This window comes from Leptinotarsa decemlineata, unplaced genomic scaffold, assembly GCF_025532065.1.
Source record: "Leptinotarsa decemlineata unplaced genomic scaffold, Ldec_3_MD MMD2_tig00000008_RagTag_RagTag, whole genome shotgun sequence".
NCBI lineage: Eukaryota > Metazoa > Arthropoda > Insecta > Coleoptera > Chrysomelidae > Leptinotarsa > Leptinotarsa decemlineata.
The window spans coordinates 5,863,073-5,883,771 of record NW_027412537.1 but is presented as its reverse complement, the minus strand read 5'-3'; the positions used below and the strand labels follow the sequence as shown (position 1 = coordinate 5,883,771).

The 20,699-nt window shown below is 34.7% G+C and overlaps 2 protein-coding genes across 2 annotated transcripts in view; one reads left to right on the top strand and one right to left on the bottom strand.

Annotated features, from left to right (window-relative positions):
- The window catches only part of LOC111511934 (uncharacterized), a 79,080-nt gene extending 63,208 nt beyond the window's left edge, over window positions 1-15,872 (top strand). Inside the window, exons 3-5 of the mRNA XM_023168047.2 lie at window positions 4,733-4,957; window positions 7,358-7,529; window positions 12,330-15,872. Coding sequence (XP_023023815.2) covers window positions 4,733-4,957; window positions 7,358-7,529; window positions 12,330-12,831 — 899 coding nt within the window. The 3' untranslated portion in view covers window positions 12,832-15,872. The remainder of the gene's footprint in view (window positions 1-4,732; window positions 4,958-7,357; window positions 7,530-12,329) is intronic.
- A 2,743-nt stretch (window positions 15,873-18,615) lies between these two features.
- LOC111512095 (uncharacterized) overlaps window positions 18,616-20,699 on the bottom strand; it is a 49,619-nt gene continuing 47,535 nt past the window's right edge. The window contains exons 6-7 of the mRNA XM_023168223.2: window positions 18,990-19,161; window positions 18,616-18,940 (exon numbers count right to left, since the gene is read on the bottom strand). Of these exons, the coding sequence (XP_023023991.2) occupies window positions 18,817-18,940; window positions 18,990-19,161 (296 nt within the window). The 3' untranslated portion in view covers window positions 18,616-18,816. The remainder of the gene's footprint in view (window positions 18,941-18,989; window positions 19,162-20,699) is intronic.

Sequence of the window (20,699 nt, the reverse complement as noted above, 5' to 3'; positions counted from 1 at the left end):
TGATTCCAATAGCAATGGTGAACTATGCGAAAAAAATATACCAATGAATAAGATTCGGATGCATTTAAATATTGAAACACAGAGAGTATGTTTCAATGTATATAATAATCTACATCTCAAGTTCGGTTTCGAACTTGTCAAATCTAATGTTACAAGTAACATTAGATTTGACCGAAATTCCTTTCTCAACTATACGTAAAATAGTCAAAAACAAACCTTATAAACGCAAGACGCGATGTGATACGGGATTACCAAAACCTTTAGATGTTCATCTAATAAAATCATTGAAAAAAACAATATACGACTGTTTCAAAAGCAATGAGATTCCTACAACTGAAATCGTAAGGAAGAAATTTAATACTTCCGGCCATAACGTGAGCTGTTGTACAAAACTCTTCAGAATTGGATAAAGATACTAGGATTTATATTTAAAATAATAAACAAACGTCAACAGTTATGGAAAGCAGAATAATAGTGAAATTGCGTAACAAATACTTAGAACAAATAAATAAATCTAGACAAGAACAACGGCAAATTTTCTATTTTGACGAAACTTGGTATGACACTCACGACACAGTTACGAAAGGGTGGACTGATGGTTTGAGAATGTGTACGCCTAACATGCCTGCAAATAAAGGATCGCGACTAATCATTGTGAATTGCGGAGGAAGTGAAGGATGGGTTCCGAACTCTTTGAAATTATGTGGAAAAAAATTTGAGGACTGAAATGTTGACTATCATAAGAACATGGAAGCTAATATTTTTGAGGAATGGTTTGAAAACGCATTGATCCCAAATTTGGATGCGAATAGTGTAATAGTTCTAGACAACGCTTCCTATCATTCGCGACAGCTCATCAAAGTACCGAATAAAAACTCGAGGAAAGATGAAATACAAAGTTTTTTGAATGGATAACAATTTGTATTTTGAAGATAACTATACCAAAAACCAACTAATTGAAGTTTGACAGACAAAAACATTTGAAAAAGTGTATCACTTTGAGAGTATTGCTGAAAAGTATGGACACACCATAATGAGATTTCCCCCTTATTTTTGTGTTTTCAATTCCATCGAGTGGATTTGTGGAAAATTGAAATGAAAGCGATAGACGTAAAAATAATTTTCCAAAATTTGATAAGAAGGTAATAGAGCTAGTTAAAGAAGAAGTATCTAATATTACCGAAGAAGACTGACAGAAAAGGAATAAAAAGTAAGTTTTTTTGAAAAAGACTATATGAAGATTGGACACTTATTGGATATTAATGGTGGAAATAAATTCATTATTGATTTAAATGACGACATTGATAGTGAAACAGAGAATATGGAAGAGGAATTATCAGAAGCTTTCGAAGAAAGTTAGTGAAGTGTTTTTGAAGCGATCGATTGTATATATTATATAGATATAGTTATATATATATATATATATATATATATATATATATATATATATATATATATATATATATATATATATATATATATTATATAGTTATTGTGATTCTTATACAATAATCGGAAATGATTATTGAATAATAAATTAGGACATGCACTGTCCGACGAGGAACACAAGATCCTGTTCGAAAACACCGAGAGGCTAGTAACGTCGAATCATTATCCAACAAAAATGTACTTAGAAGCCATAGAAAAACACAAACACCAAAAGAACTATAACAGAAAGGAAAAGAGAATATTTCTACCAAATATCTGGCACACAGCTTTGAAAGGCGCCAAAGCGAAGCCAAGTCACACAAATCGCACTATCACAGAAAGTGGGAGGAATATCAACACTATAAATGACATGGCAAAAATGAAAGCCATAGATTCACTTGACACTTCAAGAAGAGTACTTCGACCACGCCAAAACCCGGAAACCAACCAAAACATTGACCCAGCCGTGAAAACCTACATTCCTATATATTTAATAGTTTCTTCAAATGATAGAAACAAATGGAACACCCTATATCTTTTTACATTTTTGAATTCAGCAGTTTATTTTACATACGAATGTTTCATTTTGGTGAAAATATACTTACTGTGTAATAAACTTCTGTTTTTTCAACTACACACTTGTTAACAATTTATTGACAGATTTTTCTATTTCTTGATATTTTTATGAAGAAACATAGAAGAAAAAACAATTTTCATGATATAAAACTATTCGCCTACTGATACAGAGAAAATGTTAGTGGAAATTGTCATAAAAAAATTCGTTCACACTATAATAGGCTGTATCAGAGTGTAGAACTTCGTCTGCGTTCCGGAATTCTAGGGCTTCTGAAGCTATTTTTGAGCCATTGCGAATTGCTGAACTTTCAGTTAGAGGTACCATCTAACAATGATAGTAACATGAAAGAGAAGCCTTGTACGAATAGGTTTCCTTCGAACTCTTGCAACCTACGGTTGAAATCCTCATTAGACGTTTTGACCACAATGTGAAACTTATCGTTATCAAAGGGTGGATATTGAATGACTCATTTTCTGATATAGAAGTAGCGGTGCCACAATTTCTCTAGTTCCAGAAATTTGGTCAAAGTTGTTTTCAGTTATCGATAGTAAAAATACCTTTTAACGAAATACCTAATATTGCTGGAGTAACAGCAAAACTTCAAGTTATATTCACGTAATATTTTCAAACAAACTGTCATATAGAAAGTGTGGGTTCGTGGCAAAGTATATTGTTCCTTTTCGGTCTGTGGGCGAAGACATCCCACACTTTGTCATCAGTTTTCTTTCTGAGATATTGCAGACTTCGAAGTGAGTATTGAGGGGTCTGACATGAATCAGTTGAATGAAAATCTGAACTTAGGAAACTTATATAATATATGGAAAAAACATTTTTGGCTTTCTTCTCCATCTTTATTCAATTTTTTGTATAACATTTGTTGTTCAACATCTCTTTTGCTACTACATTCAGGTATACATTTGACCAAAATTATATCTATACACTAGATAGATATCAAAAAACATAGACAACTCTCATAGTACCAGAAATAATTAGTGCACAAAAAGAACTCAAGGTGAATCGAGTTGGATCATGCTGATCTACGAGCTGCTATTTGAAGTGAACTCCTGGATACTTATTTTGAACCTATACAATAGCAATATTCGTATCGATTCTAGAGAGCTCTTCAAAATAAGCAAACAAATACTCTGTCTTTCAAAAGGACAGAACATAAGCACTACAGAAAAATCCTTGAAGTGGTGCCTGAGCAAAAGTAGCGATTTACGTTTCAATTTGAATCGCTGGAGATTGAATTCACTTGGAAAAACGTCCTCAGGAAGTTTATACCAAATAAACGCAGGGTGAAAGCGTTCTTATTCAGTGAAGTTCGAGGTGTACTGAGTTGAACCTCAAAACGATGAGTAGCTAGAGTTCGTTGGGTATTTCTGATATGTACCGCTCTTAGTGGAATCAAATGTGCCAAGTCACTTGAACACCTCCCGTGAATGTATCTTTAGAAGAGAGACAAATCTCCAACTTTTCTTCGATGTTCCAGACTATCAAGGTTGCGAGTGATGTTCATGTCTCCAATCAGACGGATGGCTCTTTTCTGGATGGAATCCAGCAGCTTCAGGTTATGCTTAGGGGCGGAACTTCATACATAAGAACAATACTCCAAAGAAGTTCTGATCTGAGCTTTATAAAGGATCAAAAGTTGCTGAGGTGTGTACAGTTTTCTGGTTCGGAACAGTGTTCCAAGCTTTTGAGAAGCAGCCTTTGCAATTCCAGCGACATGATTGTGCCATGACATATTGGTGTCAATTTTAAACCCCAACGAACTTATCGAAGCAGAAAGCGTAATTGTCTGTCTTGACATCATTATATCCAGTTCGGAGACATGAATCTTTTTGAAGAAAATCGATGCCTGAGTTTTCGTGACATTAGATAAAACCTGGTTACTCTCACCCCAATTTGAAATGACATCTAGATCCTCACCAAGATATGCAACCTCCTGTTGCCGGTGATCTGCAGCAGACGTCGTGAAATCCAAAAGGAATGACGAGATAAGTGGACTGTTATCAGCAAGGCAATATATTGTATTCTTGGGTTCTTACAATAATAGAGAGATAGTTGAAGACAAAACTATTCGAGAGATATCCATCGACGGCCAATTGCAGTGAACGTTTTTTCAGGAAACTGGAGAGTCATAAAAATTATCCAACAAGTCATAGCATCAAAGTTTGGTCAGCAAGCCCTCATGCAAAACAGATCTCGACTCTCCATATTTCTCGGTTGCGTTATTCCAAAAATATGGGTGACATAAGATAGTAAAGTCGCTTGTTGATCTTTGTTTCCGAAAGCCATATTGATGATCGCTCAAGATGCTCAAGAAGCCTTCAGAATATTTAAGGATATGGTGGCTCAACTGAATACATTGATTTTTTGAAATTTATCACCACTTGAAATTTACTAATACTCTCGGTGGTGCTACACTGGCCTGCACGTTCAGGATTTGGCTGCAGTCCCGATTATGATTTATTTTCTATATTAGAACCTAAATATAGTAATAAAAGGTGTACATTTTTGCTATAAGGATGTTGAAGTATCATGACGAAGTGATCATTAACCAATCACACTCTAGAGTTCAAGAGTTTCCTTTGAATAGGATGAGGTAAACGATTTGTCATAGATATCAGTAAAAGAGTACAACAATTCAAAGTACATACGAGGCAATAAACATTCCAAAATTCCACTCTTAGCTTGTAACCTTTTACCTTTTATTTTTTACAGCTGCTCGTGGCGAACAGCTTCTTACCAAAAAACCGATTAAGAGAAGTTATGTTTGTCCGCCCAATTTCATTAGACAAGGACGCAGGTGCTACTTCTTCAGCAAAGACGCAACAACTTGGCAAGAGGCTCTTTATCACTGTCGAGAGTTACATAGCCATCTCACTGTCATAAGGAATCCAGTGCAAGATAAACTCGTTAGGAGTTTCCTCAGCCAAAAATCTTTGGGTAGGTATTAACTACTGTTGTACAACCAAGTTTTTCAATTGAGTGCCTGAAAAAATACTCAAAAGGGTGAAGAATATTGAAAATTGACTTTTTTGAATCAATTTGTTAGGATATATGAAAATCAGAATAATTTATCCAACTGATATTTCGATATGCTTTTCCCTCACAATTTTTTTCTTGAGTAGCCTTTGATCAATTCATCTAAACAATGATTTTTAGTTTTTAGTTTTGAACTAATTTCATGATATGCCTAATTGCTTTTACTCTGGCATAAATGTGTATCACTTTAGAGATGTTACTATCTTCATTTGGGTTTGAAGGCAGTCGTTGTTTGGAACTGCATCCCAACGTTTCGCCAGCATGAATGGCTGGCTTCTTCAGAGGTTTATTCATCTTTACGATTCACCGATGACTGGTGATTTCTTGTTCGTAGATTGTCTTAACCAATTTATCACTTTAGAGATGATTATTATCAGTCACCGTCAAAAGTTATGTTAAAAACAAAGAAAAAATTAAACAATTTGATAAAGTGAGGAATGATAATTTGTAACAATGACATTAATACCGTTTCAAGAATAATTTCATTCAAGTTTTATAAAGCATTGAAGGTTATTGAATGTGCACTGCTTTCTATTAAGTTGCTTTGTCCGTTTTCATGAGTCGCTGACCACCATACAGTAACTATGGTCTTTTTTAACGAGTTTTCGTCTTTGGTAAGTGCCTGGGTATCTCATTGGTATCCAACCACTGTCCTGAACGTCTCCTGTTGTCGTAGAGAATCCACTTTTCGTCACACTTGACGATCCGACCCAAAAAAAGATAGTTTTGGTTGTGCAAAAGCAAAGAAGAACAGACTTCGAAACGTGATAACTTTGTTGATCGTTCGAATCGCGGGGACCAACTTTTTCAGCTTTTTGACCTTTCCAAAATGTTTTAAACCATCAAAGACCGCATAGGAGATGACGCCCGGTTTTTCCGTTATCCCACGCTCCGTTTGTGCGAGGGATGGGGGGCCCTCGAATTCTCGTCCTGGATTACTGTAGGTCGACCACTTCGAAGCTCATCTTCAAGGCAAAAATTTTCGGAACGAAATTTCGCAAACCAACGGCGAATGAGTGCATTCATCAACACTATCATTGCCAAATGACTGCTTGATTTTCGGGCTGTTTCGGCAGCTCTTTGGTTTAACATTCGTAGAGAAAAATTGCCTTATTGCATTCAACTGTACACTTTATTGAAGTTCACTTTTGCTCAATTAAAATTATTTCAATTATTTTTTATCGTTTCTGGAGAAATTGATCATATGATATCATAACAATTCGAAGTAGGAATGGGTCAATTGAGGCTGAGCCTATGTTGAGAAGCGCTTACTGCACAACCTCTGCTGCAGGCAACCAGTGATACAATTGAACCCAGGTTTGTGTTTAATAAACCCTACAAAATACAAATAAAACAGAACACAGAGTCAGATGCTACAAATGCAATACGCATATATACAGATAGCTCAAAAACCAAAGAAGGCTCAGGATGTGGGGTGTACTACAGATTACTAAGCCTTAGGATTAAGTGGGGAATGGAAAAAAATACCAGCGTGGTTCAAACGGCTGGTATCTCAATCGCCACAAAAGAAATAACCAGGAAAGGAATTTCTGGCAAAAACATAACAATCTGCACTGATAGCAGACAAGCCCTATTAGCCTTGAATAGACAACGTGTTACATCAGGACTAGTACTAGAGTGCCACCAAGATTTAGCCAAAGCCTCGGTAGATAATAACATTATCCTGAGGTGGGTTACAGGGCACGACAGGAGTAAAGGTAATCTCATTGGCGACTCTTCAGCCAAGGAAGCGGCTGGACTAAGAATTTTAGGACTCAGTGGCACCTACGGCCTGATAACTTCGACAATTGCAGAACTAGCCAAACGTCCAGGAAAAATCTACGCTCAACAGTAGGATTTCTGGCTGGCCACTGTCAACTAAGGAAACACCTCCACAATATGGGGCTAGTGGACACACCTCTATGCAGGATGTGAGTACAGGAAGATGAAACTGTCAGGCCGGAGTTATCGTCAATATGAAAGAGTGTATTCGGCGAGTCTTGGCCTTCACCTGCCGATATAAAGGAAATGTCTCCCAGAGACCTGTCCACCTTCCTGGAAAGGACAGGATGGACGATGACCTAGGAGGACAACTCCTCGGGAGGATGTACAATGGGTCACATGTGGCCTGTGGGCTGTGGGCCTACACTCACGTTCCCTACTCTACAGATACAGGTCATAACAACTATCATTTATGTGACAGTTGGTTTGGGTTTTGAGTTTTTTTTTGAGGTAAATGCTCAGACATTATTTTTTCAAGAGAATCAGGTAGTGACAATAATATGAACTATTTTTATGTAGATCCGGTTGAGAGATGGTTAGGTGGCGTATACGATTGGGCAAATATGACGTGGAAATGGGCTGCTTCTGGAAAACCCTTGGGTTATAATGGTTTCGTTAAATCTGACAAGGAAGAGAATAAAGAAAAGCTGAGGTGGCACTGTCTCATCATGGATCCATCTCTAGATTTCAGGTAAAAATATGATCGTAATTATAATACTAATAGATAATTCACAACTGAATCAGCCAAAGAAGTATTTTGTTGCATTTGCATTCACCATACCGATTATTTAACTATCAATTCATTGGTCCATACAAACCTAAGGACCTATTTTCATTGATCAATAATTACAAATACAAATAGAATAAAAAATTTTCAATAATAACGCTCTGATTTGTTATTTTAACCAAAACTGTAGATGGTTATCCTTGAGAAATGAAACATAGTTATATAAATTACCGAACACCCGTTATTTTCAACACCTCGACACGTGTTTCGATCACCAAGTGATCATCTTCAAGAGGAAGATGATCATCTTGAAGATAATCACTTAGTGATCGAAACTCGTGTCGAGGTGTTGAAAAAAACTGTTTGGTGTTGGGATAAAACTCAGTAATATTCATTACTACTCCAAAGGTTCCAAACAGTGTATCACAAGTAGATATTGTCAGTGAAAATAAAACGAGAAGTGGCTGAAAGACGGCAACCTAGCTCCATTCGAAAGCATCAACACTTATGTTGAAAAGTAAATAATTTGGTTGAAGGTTATTCTATGAAAAGTAGATTGAGTTATAGTCTAATCCAAGTTCAAAACTTGATCATAATTGTGGGCAAGTTCCAAAATAGTTACTAGTGTGTAACGAGTTCGACAGACGTTGTTAAGGTTGAAAGTATCCATCTAATTTCTTAACCGCTACAACAACATCGCCTTTTGTTACGTGATTCTTGATATGGTAGCCTGGAATGTTGTAGAATATTTCTTGCAGTGACAACTCTCCAGCATGCAGAAGCGGAGCTCGTTTTTTCCTTGAGTCCACTATATTGGTTACCTCCAAATAAGTGAACATAGGAGGCTTGGATTTCCGTTACAGTTGAGACAATATATTTGGAAGGCTACTACTCATAACTAGTTTTCTAAAAATAAGTAATCACGACACACACTGAAATTTGTACTGATGAACTTTTTTTTTAATCTGTGTTATTAAATTAACCTTTCTCCAGGAGAAAATTTGGCTTATATTTCTCTTTTGGGAACCTGGGTTCGTAACTTTCTTTTAAGTACTTGGGCTTTTAACCATTCTTCGTGATTCTGGGCTACACAACCCATTTAAAGAAACCTGGCTTCTTACACCCATTTTCAAACACCTGGATTCTCACGCCATTTATGAATTTCAGCAACTCGATATTTTTGCCGTAATACAGTTTTTTGTTTACGTAAATATACAGGGTCTTCCTTAAACACATGCTAATATTTAAGGAGGTAATTCTTAGACCCATTTTAAGGAAAAAACGTCCTATGGACGTATGTCCTAAACGCCTTAACTTTAGAGATACAGGGTGGCAAAGTTTTCAAAAATAATCAGTTTTTTAATAATAACTGAGATAATTTTGTAGACAGCTTTGGCATATTTGGTACATATGTTCCATGCCTCAAGGCGCATTTTCTGATGTACAATTTTCTTGATTTTCTCTGCCAGTGGCGTACGTACGAGTTTTGAAATGTATATTTTTGGCGAAAAAAATAATAAGCCAGTGCTTTATCTTGAATTAAAAATTATTTTTAAAATCTCCATACATTTTTGAGCACATTTGATCTGCTGGGTTTTCTTTGTTCGACTCATGGTTTTCGCTCAAAAAATTAAAAATCGCTTTACTTAAGGATAAATTCCTTAAAAATCTGATGCGGTATCGTGCATCGACTGAAAGCAAACTAAGAGATCAGATTTGTTGCAAAATAATTGAGGATCTAAAAGGTATTTGTTTGTTGTCAGATGCACTGTTCTCAATTAAAATTACGTCATAACGCAGCACCGCTTAATATTTTTTGAAAACATAAATTTAGTTATCCTGGAATAAATGACGTGTAGCAGAATTTATTTACTGCACCTCTTGGAAATATGGAGTTTGTCGATATGTGATTTCTTTTAAAGATTAAAAGCAGAAAAAACAGCGTACCCACCATAGCAATAAAAAACGAATTCTCTGTATGTACAAACGTCAGTAGCTAATATTAATGTTGGTTTAAAGTAAGGTGTTGGTGTTAAAAACTGTCACAGCGCGTTTTGATTGATTTTGAAGTGTTATTGAAGTTATTTTGGTAGTCCGCTGTTTTTCTGAATATCAGTAAATATGGTAAATTATACGCAAATGGCGCAAATGCATTACGTATATGGCCTTGCCGATGGTAATGCAACAGAAGCCAGGCGCATTTATCAGGAAAGATATGCTAATCGTGCCTTACCAGATAGCCGAACCTTTTCAAATATTCATCGTCGACTTGGGGAAAATGGTAGTTTCAAGAAAGGGACTCCGGAAGGTAGACCTCGTGTAGTAAGAACTCCTGAAGACGAGTACGAGGAAGATCGCTAGAACTCTGGATATTTGTCATCAAATTGTTTGGCGTATTTTGGTTGATTTTTTGTTATACCCATACCATATTTCCAGAGTGCAGGCATTACTCCCCAGAGATTTTCCACAGCGTGTGAACTTCAGTCAGTGGTATCTACAAAGTATTGCACTAAATCCGCAGTTTGAGACACAAATTTTGTTCACAGACGAAGCAAATTTTTCTCGGAATGCCATTCAAAATTTTCATAACAATCATGTGTGGGCTGGAGAAAATCCCCATGCAATAACCGAAACCCATTTCCAACACCAATTTTCGGTTAATGTATGGGCAGGAATTATAGGTGATCATCTAATAGGCCCATTTTTTCTACCAGGACGCCTTGATGGTCGTTCTTATTTACACTTTTTCGAAGAAGACTTACCTGGGTTATTAGAAGATGTGCCACTTGCGTTAAGGAATCGAATATGGTACATGCACGATGGCGCCCCTGCTCATTTCAGTGTAATTGTCCGAAACCATTTAAATACAGTTTATCCTAATAGTTGGATAGGTCGCGGAGGACCTCAGCAATGGCCAGCAAGATCCCCCGATTTCAAAAGTTTAGATTTTTTTTATGGGGTCACCTTAAAACTCCCGTTAATACTTTAGAAGATTTAAGAGAGCGAATAGTTGCCTCGTGTGAAACTATACGAAATACGCCGGGAATATTTGAACAGGTGCGTAATTTCATGTGTAGAAGGGCGGAAGAATGCATACTAAGTGCAGGTGGCCACTTCCAACAATTTTTATAATCAGTTTTGGTATTTTTACTAATTAACAAATTTATGCTATTCGTTTAGACTTACTGTCACAAAATAAAATAAAACTCGTTTTTGTGAAAAATTTATTTTTTTGCAGATTATGTTTTCAAATATTATTAGGGAATTGGTAATGCGTTATGAAGCAATTTTCAGATTCTCATTCATTTTAGAATTGATCTAATTTCTTAATTTGCTTTCTGTCGATTTTAATTTTTTTGACTGAAAATCATGCGTCGGACAAAGAAATATCAAGAGATCAAATTTCCTCGAAAATGAATGAGGATTTTAAAAATGATTTTATTTTGAAAAGAAAGCATTGGCGTAGTACTTTTTCCCCAAAAATATTCAATGCGAAACCCGTAGGGATGCCACTGTTTGAAAAAATACAAATTTGTGTACATCAGAAAATGCGCCTTGAGGCATGGAACATATGTAGCAAATATGCCAAAGATGTCTACAAAATTATCTCAGTTATTATTAAAAAACTGATTATTTTCGAAAACTTTGTCACCCTGTATCTCAAAAGTTAAGGCGTTTAGGACATACGTCCATAGGAAGTTTTTTTTCTTTAAATGGGTCTAAGAATTATCTTCTTAAATATTAGCATGTGTTTAAAGAACACCCTGTATATCCACATTTTCTTTCTTCAGAAACACTTTTACTTATCCTCGTCTCTAGAAATATAATCCTGATTCAATAAAACATCTAAATAACCGAACTTTCCTTACCCCTAATGCGACGAAAGTTCTCTCTCGTCTGTTAAATGCTAAGTAAGATGCCTTCGACGTGATAACTCTGTTAGTTTTCAAATCATTCAAAGGAACAATTCGCTCAGGCCACTTATCTAGCAAAGTAGGTTCATGTTCTGACACATATCAGAAAACAACTACGCCCCTGGCTAATACCACGAAGGGCGTTGGATTATATCCGACAGGTGTCAGTTCAGGATTCTTCAGAGAAAAAATTGTTGCATATGCTTTTGGCGATACAACTTTGGCGATTTTCAATTATTGGAACGGACACACTTGCAGATCGGTTTCGGGCCTTCTGGCATCTCGTCAGTGCAAGGTTCATCATCAACACGAAGTCGATGATTTCCCATAATTAAAAACCTAATTCTTTCAGAGAATTATACTTCGAAAAAAGCGGAAGCGAATGACAGCAACATATCTGTCATCGCTCCTTCTGCCTGTAGACGAGGTACTAACCAACCGCATATCTGAATGGCCCCAATCCTTGTCCATGAACCTTCTGTGTAGGTAAGTGAAGACTGGCCTGAGCGAATTGTTCTTTTGAATGATTTGATTTATAGTCAGTCTTCAAGTATACCAACTCAGTAGTTTTCCTTTAATTATATTTGCCATCACATAAAATGATATCATCCTTCATTTTCTATTTGATAAAACAGATAGAAAATCAATGTTTTGGTTGGTTTCCGAGTTTTGCCGTGGTCTTCTTTGGTTATAATCTCCAAACGTTTCAACTGCAAATGCGGTAGTCATCTTCAGTGGCGTGGTCTTCTTGACGTATCAACCGAAACCAACCAAAACATTGACGTCAGCCGGAAAGCCTACATTCCTAGATTGAAAGTCAGTATCACTAATCGCGTGATTATTTTTCTAGATGGAACTCCCGAAGCTGCTTCGAGAAAAAACACTACATGTGCCATACCAAGCTGAAAATAGTCACTAACAAAGACAAAAGGAAACTAAAACATCGGTATCGTGCAGATGAGTCCAATAAATTGAATGAAATACCCGTACCTTCAGTTGCAGAATTCACAAACAGCAGCGATCCTTTGAAGCCCCCCTTTCCGTTAACGTATAAATTCGAAATAAACAGAAGTTTAAACGATCAGGCAATGTTCGCGTATACTCCTAAAGCTCTGAGGAGAGTGAAAAAGAATAAAAAACGAAAGGCTAGAAAGATACTTGCTGAAGGGCTGGTTGTGGAAACGTCAAAGGGAAGAAAGAAGTCTAGAAGGAAAAAGGTCAAGCCAGAAGATTTGGGGGAGCCTACTCTGATACGAAACATCAGATGGAGGACTTACAAGAAGAAAAACAAGCGTTTGAATTCTTTGTATCCACCCCAAATAGTCGAGGAGTATAATTATGTCAAAGGGTGAAACATCCGTATATTCTGCTAAGAGGAATATTTGTACATAATTCAGTTATTTTCAATGTCGATTTCGGTCTTGTTTTCAACCAGTGCTCTCATACGTTTGATGACCACTTCAGAAAAAATTGAAAGATGGACTGTAACAAAAAATTAGGATGCTAATCTAAAATTTCTACATCAAATCCTTAAATTTGATTTCAACGCCCAGTTATGTCTTTATCGTTTTCAGTATTTCTAGCCTGTCACTGGAAACTATCCGATGACTGAAGTGATTTTCATGTTTATTATTACCGTTTTATTTTGTATTGTGTTCGTTCATTGTGTGTGGTCTGCTTTCTTGCCCGGAAAACATAACAAGCTTCTTAGATATGATTTTAATGATTCAGTCGTGCTCACATTATAAACCAAGTCGCTATTAATTTGTTTACCAAACCAAACACAAACCAACCTACATGAAATGACATTTCTAATGTATTTTATTAATAATCTCTTTCCATCCACAGAAATTGTCTTACTGAGTGAAATTTGAGTGTGAACGTAAAAATATCAATACTTTATATGTTGACAAATTATTATGGATAATATTTGTGATGAACGTACTTTAATTATCAACAATGTTATACTCATATAAAATTATCCTTTTCTATCAAGTGTCATCGTTAAATTCTTTACCACAATTTGATTTCATATTCACGATGAAGTTGAATAACTTCATAGTAATAATAATAATTTTTCCACCACATGTTTCATACGTAACAAGGTTCACAATGAATTGTCACAACCACTAAAGGTGAATTCTTGAGAGAGAAACAAAAAGTTTACAACCACGTAAAACAGGCAAACTTCGTCCAAAGAAATTATTTTTGTTTCAAATCTTCGTTTTTATATTATTTGAAATCAAATACCTTCTGAAGCGGGGCATAACTATTTTTTATAACAACACATACATAACAGTATGTGAGATATTTATATGAAAGATTCATTTTTGCGTAGCTTTTCTACAAACATTTTCACTGTATTATTCATAAGAGTATAACATTACAAATTTACTCTTTAAGTATGGAGATGAGTCGTAGATATATGTATTATAGTTACTATAATCGATTATTCATTTGAAAAATATGTGCCCTCAAATAATTTTTTCAGAAAACATCAATAACCCCATTTTCATAAGGTTTTTTCATATTTTTCTATATTTCTAATGTCGAACTTTCAAAAACCCTTTCAATCAATGTGTTATTTTGCTACATCCTCTGTCGAAGGTAACGAACTGAGTTGTATAGTGTTTTAAGAGCCCATTTGACAAATATTCCTAAGTGATTCAACCAGCAGATGGCACTCTACAGGGATTAAAGTTAATTCTTTCAGATATGAATCACTTCAATTATTTAATCACCTGCTGGTAAATTGTTAATTCTGTAAAGTTATGAAGATGCTTTATTCTTTGAACCTGAGAATATGAAACGTGTTCATCGCAGTTTACTCAAGTTCATGATAGTTTGAGCACCATACGTGGTGCTCACGTCGGTAGTCAGGCGGTTCGACGTGGGTACTTTGTTCACTCACTCGAATTGACTGCCGTGTTGGTCGGTGGTTCAAGCCCTAGTCTGAACTATCGATTTTCACTTGCTATCGTCCAACCTGTGTTAAGAAGCACACGTTAAATGCTAAGACCTCGTTAATCCTTAGCACGCACAAGTTTCGACTTCTGAGGGTTGTCATTCGTAAGGGTGTGACAGCTGGTTAACAGAAAAAACAGATTTGAATACAAATAATATCTTCATCAAAACGTTTTTATTCACTTAGAAAATACTTAGTTGATTCAATTGAGAATTATCTCTTCAAAACATTGCGTTTTCTTTATGGCTGCTTCTGAATTGCAACAAAATATATTTCATTAAAAGTTCATTTTTGGCATGTTCAGGTACCTTTTCATCAATAATTTTGAATGGGAAACCCTACAAACTTGTTTTGATTTCCATTCACCCAATATTTACATTAGTCGTTTTATCGACTATTTTTGGTAACATTTTTTTTGTTTTAAGCAACTCATACCTTTTTTCTAGATCACATTTTTTTAAAATATATACAGTTCTTTTGCAAGCATTTTTGTTACAAAGACAAAAATCCATAGAAGTTTAATACTCACTACTCGAAAATAACTTTATAAAATGAAAGGGAACTTCCGAAATGATATCGAAATGATAAAAATAATAATCACAATTTTTTTCCACAATAATTTGAAATTGGCTTAAACAGAAATCTAAAAAGGATTGAATGTCTTTTTTGGTAACGTGTAAAAACTCCATAGTTTTGCCAGTTTCTTACTGATTATCATGTTTTTCAATCAAAGCATACCATGAATCGCACGTTAAAAAGCAAGATCTCGTTAATCCTCGGTTCGCATAAGTTTCGACTTTTGAGAGTTGTCGTTTGTGAGGGGGCGACAGCTGATTACCGGAAAAACAGATTTCAACAGATTTTCAATCAGTATATTTAGGTATAACTGTTGCTTACTGCTATTCTACCAAATTTTAATTCCACCGATACACATTTATTCAGAACTCTATGATGCTATATTGAACATAGATATTGAAATATATTGATAGATTTTCATTTTGATGGATTTGTTTAAACATATTTATGTACATTTAGATATATCTCTCAAGTGAAATCAACCAATTGCCGCACTAAAACTAAAAACAGTTTGCTTCAACCTGTTTTCACAGAAATTAGATGGAAACTAACGAATTCTTGCCATTTGGAACATAACTGTAACGATGTAATGACCGCTGATTTTTTGGTAGCAGATATAATTTCTAAAAATGTTTTTGAGCCATAAAGTATTTTGGCATGTATTTTCGAAGTAAGTTTGGTAATTATGTATTTTTATTTATATTATAGGTAGTTGTATATACGTTATTTATTTTTATTATATCAACTCTTATACAGAAGATTTGCATTGCTGGAGATTATCTCATATATAGATGAACTTCCATGCAATTATATTTGATGAACTGAAAATACAATCGCTTATTTTGTTGACAATTTATTTGAATTCCTAACACCCCAACGAAACAACAACGCCGTAATATCATTTGTAGGTGCCCCACCTCTAATTGTGACATGAATCAATGAACAATTCCCTATTAAGTTGAGGCATCCTATGTCCAATGAAAATCCAATTCAAACGATGTTTCATCGATGCTACAATTTTACAGCATCGAGGAGACAATAAATCTCTTTTTTTTGTAAATTGAAAAGCAGTATATAGAAGCATAATGAAGGTCTAAGATCCTTGCAGATAGTTTAAACTCTACTCTTTTAGATGAAACTTTACTTTTTTCAAAGTGCCGTTTTGTTTCAAAAACTACACCTCACGATTTGATCTACACAAACTTTATTTGAGAAATATATCGTGACATGTTTCGCTAACCCAGTAACTTCTTCAACAGTGATTTGAATATTACAAGTTGCTTCTTACGCTAATATTTATATAATACAGGTAACTACAATTGAGAACCTCCCTTAAATTACCTAAACCTCTACAACTTTCATACACCCGAGGCACTTCTTCAATTATGATTACCTGAAATATATTACCTCACTTCTACATCTTCCTCGTTTCCAAGTTCAATAATGGTGATCTATTCAAATCCAGTTGGTCATTCATTCTATGTGCAAAATTTCCAAAAATTTTTTGAAGATATGATTTCCATCTAAAAGATGATTTGAATATGTTAAACATATTTACTTATTTACATAGCTCATATTATGTTCCTGGATTCGATTCCTGAATGTTCTGCCAGATTGACCAATATATACCTTAGGACACGTTCCATACTTAATATATATACTTCTGATTTCTTGAATTTGGATGTTTTGTCTTTATCATTTTTAACTAACTTTTCCAACGTATTATTTGTTCTATATGCAATTTCAATGTCACTAAGTAAATTGCAGTAAACAATGGATTTGAACCTGAATTAATAGACAAAATACTTTCCAAAAAAGTCTACACAAACCTTTTCGAGACGTTTTTCTTATCGATAAGTGAGATAATCTAAATTATAGAGCTTTAACGTATTTTGGACAAACAACAGAAAAAGTCGCTTCATTTTTGAGAAAACAAGATATTAAAATTGCATATAGAACAAGTAATACGTTGGGAGAGTTAGTTAAAAATAGTTAAGACAAAACATCCAAATTCGAGAAATCAGGAGAATATAAATTAAAGTGTGGAACGTTCCTAAGGTATATATTGGTTAAACTGGCAGAACATTTAGGAATCGAATCCAGGAACATCATATGAGCTATATCATATTTTTACGAAGAATTCAAAATTTTACACATAGAAAATAATGGTTTCAAACTAAATCATCTGGAAGCAATGGAAATTAATAAACTCAAAAATTGAAACATTCTAATGAATGACCAACTGGATTTGAATAGATCACCATTAACTTGTTTTCTTAAAGAACCGAGGAAGTATTATTATTGATGTAGAAGTAAGGTAATATGCTTCAGGTGATCATGAATGAAGAGGTACCTCAGGTATATAAAAAATGTATGTAAAAAAGTGCATATGTATGGATATGTTTGGAAAATATTTTTTATTATTGTTTTTTTACAAGCACAACACTAAAACTATTCGATAAGAAAAAGATATGTATAAAATAAATAAAAATTTTAACATATATACATCAATTATACAAATGCAATCGAGAAACGAACACACATTGGCAACTACAATTACATCATATTTATTTGTAGTACTTGAAAAGTATAATATTGGGTGTGATGTAAAAAAGCTAAACAGAAGCATAAGACCATATTTGAATAACACATTGGTATATAACTTGAGAAATCAATTTTTTGAATATTATTCATTAGTTTTATTTCTCCAGTTCAATGAAGAAGACTATTGGTTTTCCTAACACAACAAAGGATTTCTAATTTGAAATAAATTCTATATCTGAACTGTTATTGGAATACCCATCCTAGATAGATTTGCAGGCAGAGGTGATAGATATTTTTCATCTAGAAAATTTTGTAGTAGACGTCAATTTGATGTTCATACGGGTAGGTTTCCTTTAATCTTCTTCAATCTCTGGAATCAACATGTATCGAAGTTAACCGATTATAACTCGAACACATCTCAACTCTAAGGTCACTTTTGTTCATAGAAATCTTTGACAGTATACGGCCAAAGTTTTCCATCATCTTTAGTTGCATCTGCATATGTTACCACTGTCACCAATTGAATCAGAAATACTGTATGGTGGTGATCGTTAGTCGACAAAGAATGTTTCCTTCGTATTTTCTGTTCGACTATTAGTTTCGAAGGCATGTTTCAGAACTGGCTCCCTTCTGAATTTTTTTTCATCCCAACCAAAGTCTTTTCGCAATTACTTGACGAAAACCGCAACTGGAAAGTTCACTTACAGTTCAGTTTAGAATTCTCAATTAAGTTCTAGTTGAATCAAGACTCAGGTATAAATTGCCTTGGAGTCACTCAGATTGAAGCGAAACATATAAACATTATTAAAAAATGAACTTTGAGATATTTAGTCGAAATCTTCCGAAGTGAAATTCACTTATTCACTTTGTTAATGTCCGAGATAAGTGTATATATTTTCAAACATGAAAAGTATATTTTTCAACGTTGTTATAGTAATGGAACCAACCTCAAACATTTCTGAAAGACAAATGTTTGTGAAAGAGAGAAACGATCAGATTGCGACACAACAACTTGTAGAAGTCTTGGACTTAGTTCGATTTTTCTCATATACACGTATATGAGGTGAGGTGATTACTTCACTGACGTTATTAATTGTAAAAATTTAGTCCGAACTGAAAAAAGTCACTCAGTCGTGATATGTAATGAACACTTAACAAAAAATTGTGCATGTACTCGTATTTCTTCAGATGTGCTTCAATACAACAAATACTTTGCTAGCACTTCAGCTATCTTCTGAACAAAATATTCCAGTTAATCTAAAATGCTGATAACTGCTTGTGCTGGTTTGATTCTGTTGTTACCCAATCTTTTGACAGCTTTTGCTTTAACTTGGCAAATGTATCGCTTATTGGCTGTCTGTTTCGCTGCATTCCACCTGAAAATAATCAGTCAGACATGAACAAATAATAGAATTCATAAATTACTGGTTGTCTAATCTTGGATCCATGAAAATGCTGTTCCACGTCAAGTCCTTTATATTTCTTCGATACACACTGTCATTGAAACCTCTGTAATTTATTGGTTGTCCAGTCATAGCCCATCTCCATTTCGTACTTTTCCAGTCATAGATTCCTCCAATCCATCTGTCATGTCTCTCTAAACAAATAATAAAGTATTGATACTAGGAAGTCATTGCTGTATTTGTAGGGTTGACTATGAATAATTACCAAGAAAGTCAATAGTTGAGAAATAAGGTGAATAGTAAAATAGACAGTAAAGGTGAAAAAGAAAGTGGAATATAATATATGAGATGATGGGAAAACAAAATAAAGAGTACAAAATAATGACCATGAGAAGTAACAATATAAAAGGAGAAATGTGAAAATCGTATTCCAAGTAGAAAAATGAAATTAATGAATTGATAATGACTGTAAAGTTTTTAGAGAACAATAACAGTAAAGCAGAATATGAGGTTGAAGGAATTATAATAGCAGCAGAAATAGAGAATCTGTTGATCAAGTATTCATAAAATTAATTTTGCAAGGATGCTCTGGCTAATGAAATGTGTTGATAAATAACCAGCGAGTTTGATTGTTTGTATTACAAAAAATCGATATGGAAATAATATAGCAGAAATCTATAAAAAGTGTATATCGTTGATGATCGTTTGAAAATTTTCAAGGACAATAAACAAGCACTACAGAAAAATCCTTAAGGCGCACTAAAAACGGTGCCTGTGCGAAATTAGCGATTCACATTGAAATTTAATCGCTGGATATTAAATTCATTTGGAAAAACATCCTCATGAAGTTCATTTCATATAAACGCAGTTCTCCAAATGAAAGAGTTCTTGGAAAGTGAAGTTCGAGATGTACTGAGTTGAACTTCGAAACGATGAGCAGGTACTGATATGTACCAGTCTTGGTGGAATCAAATGTGCCAAGTAAATTGAACACTTCATGTGAAAGTATTTTTAGAAGGGAGACACATCTCCAAGCTTTCTTCGATGTTCCAGACTATCAAGGTTGCAAGTGATGTTCCTGTCTCAGACGGATGGCTCTTTTCTGGATGGAATCCAGCAGCTTCAGGGTATGCTTAGGAGTAGAGCTCCATACATGAGATCAATACTTCAAAAAAAGTCTGATCTGAGCTTTATATAGCATCAAAAGTTGCTGAGGTGTGTACAGTTTTCTGGTTCGGAACAGTGTTCCAAGCATTTGAGAAGCAGTCTTTGCAATTCCAGCGACATGATTGTGCCACGACATATTGGTGTCCATTTTAACCCCCAACAAACTTATCAAAACAGAAAGCGGACAGTGTTCCGGTTATAACTTTTCATACATTGAAGAGGTATATTTTCAGGAGAGATTAGTTTTTGGTAAAAAGCTTTTGATTTTTTGCTTTTTCATTTCGTTTTAATTCATTTTTATACATATACTTGTATTCTTGTATACAACGAGATGTACACAAATATGTATCTTAGAATCAACTGTTTTATGAGCGACTTGTGTACTTTGAGGTTATCACGTCTAGCTGAAATTGGGAGTTACCTTTCAAGTGAGGGATCGAAGGATTATTAAGAAAAACAACTAATGGTGGTCACTGCAGACACAAAATTGATATGAAATGAGAGAAAAATATAGACAGATGTAATACCGATGAAAAGTCTAGAGAGAAATTCTGAAGAAGAAAAG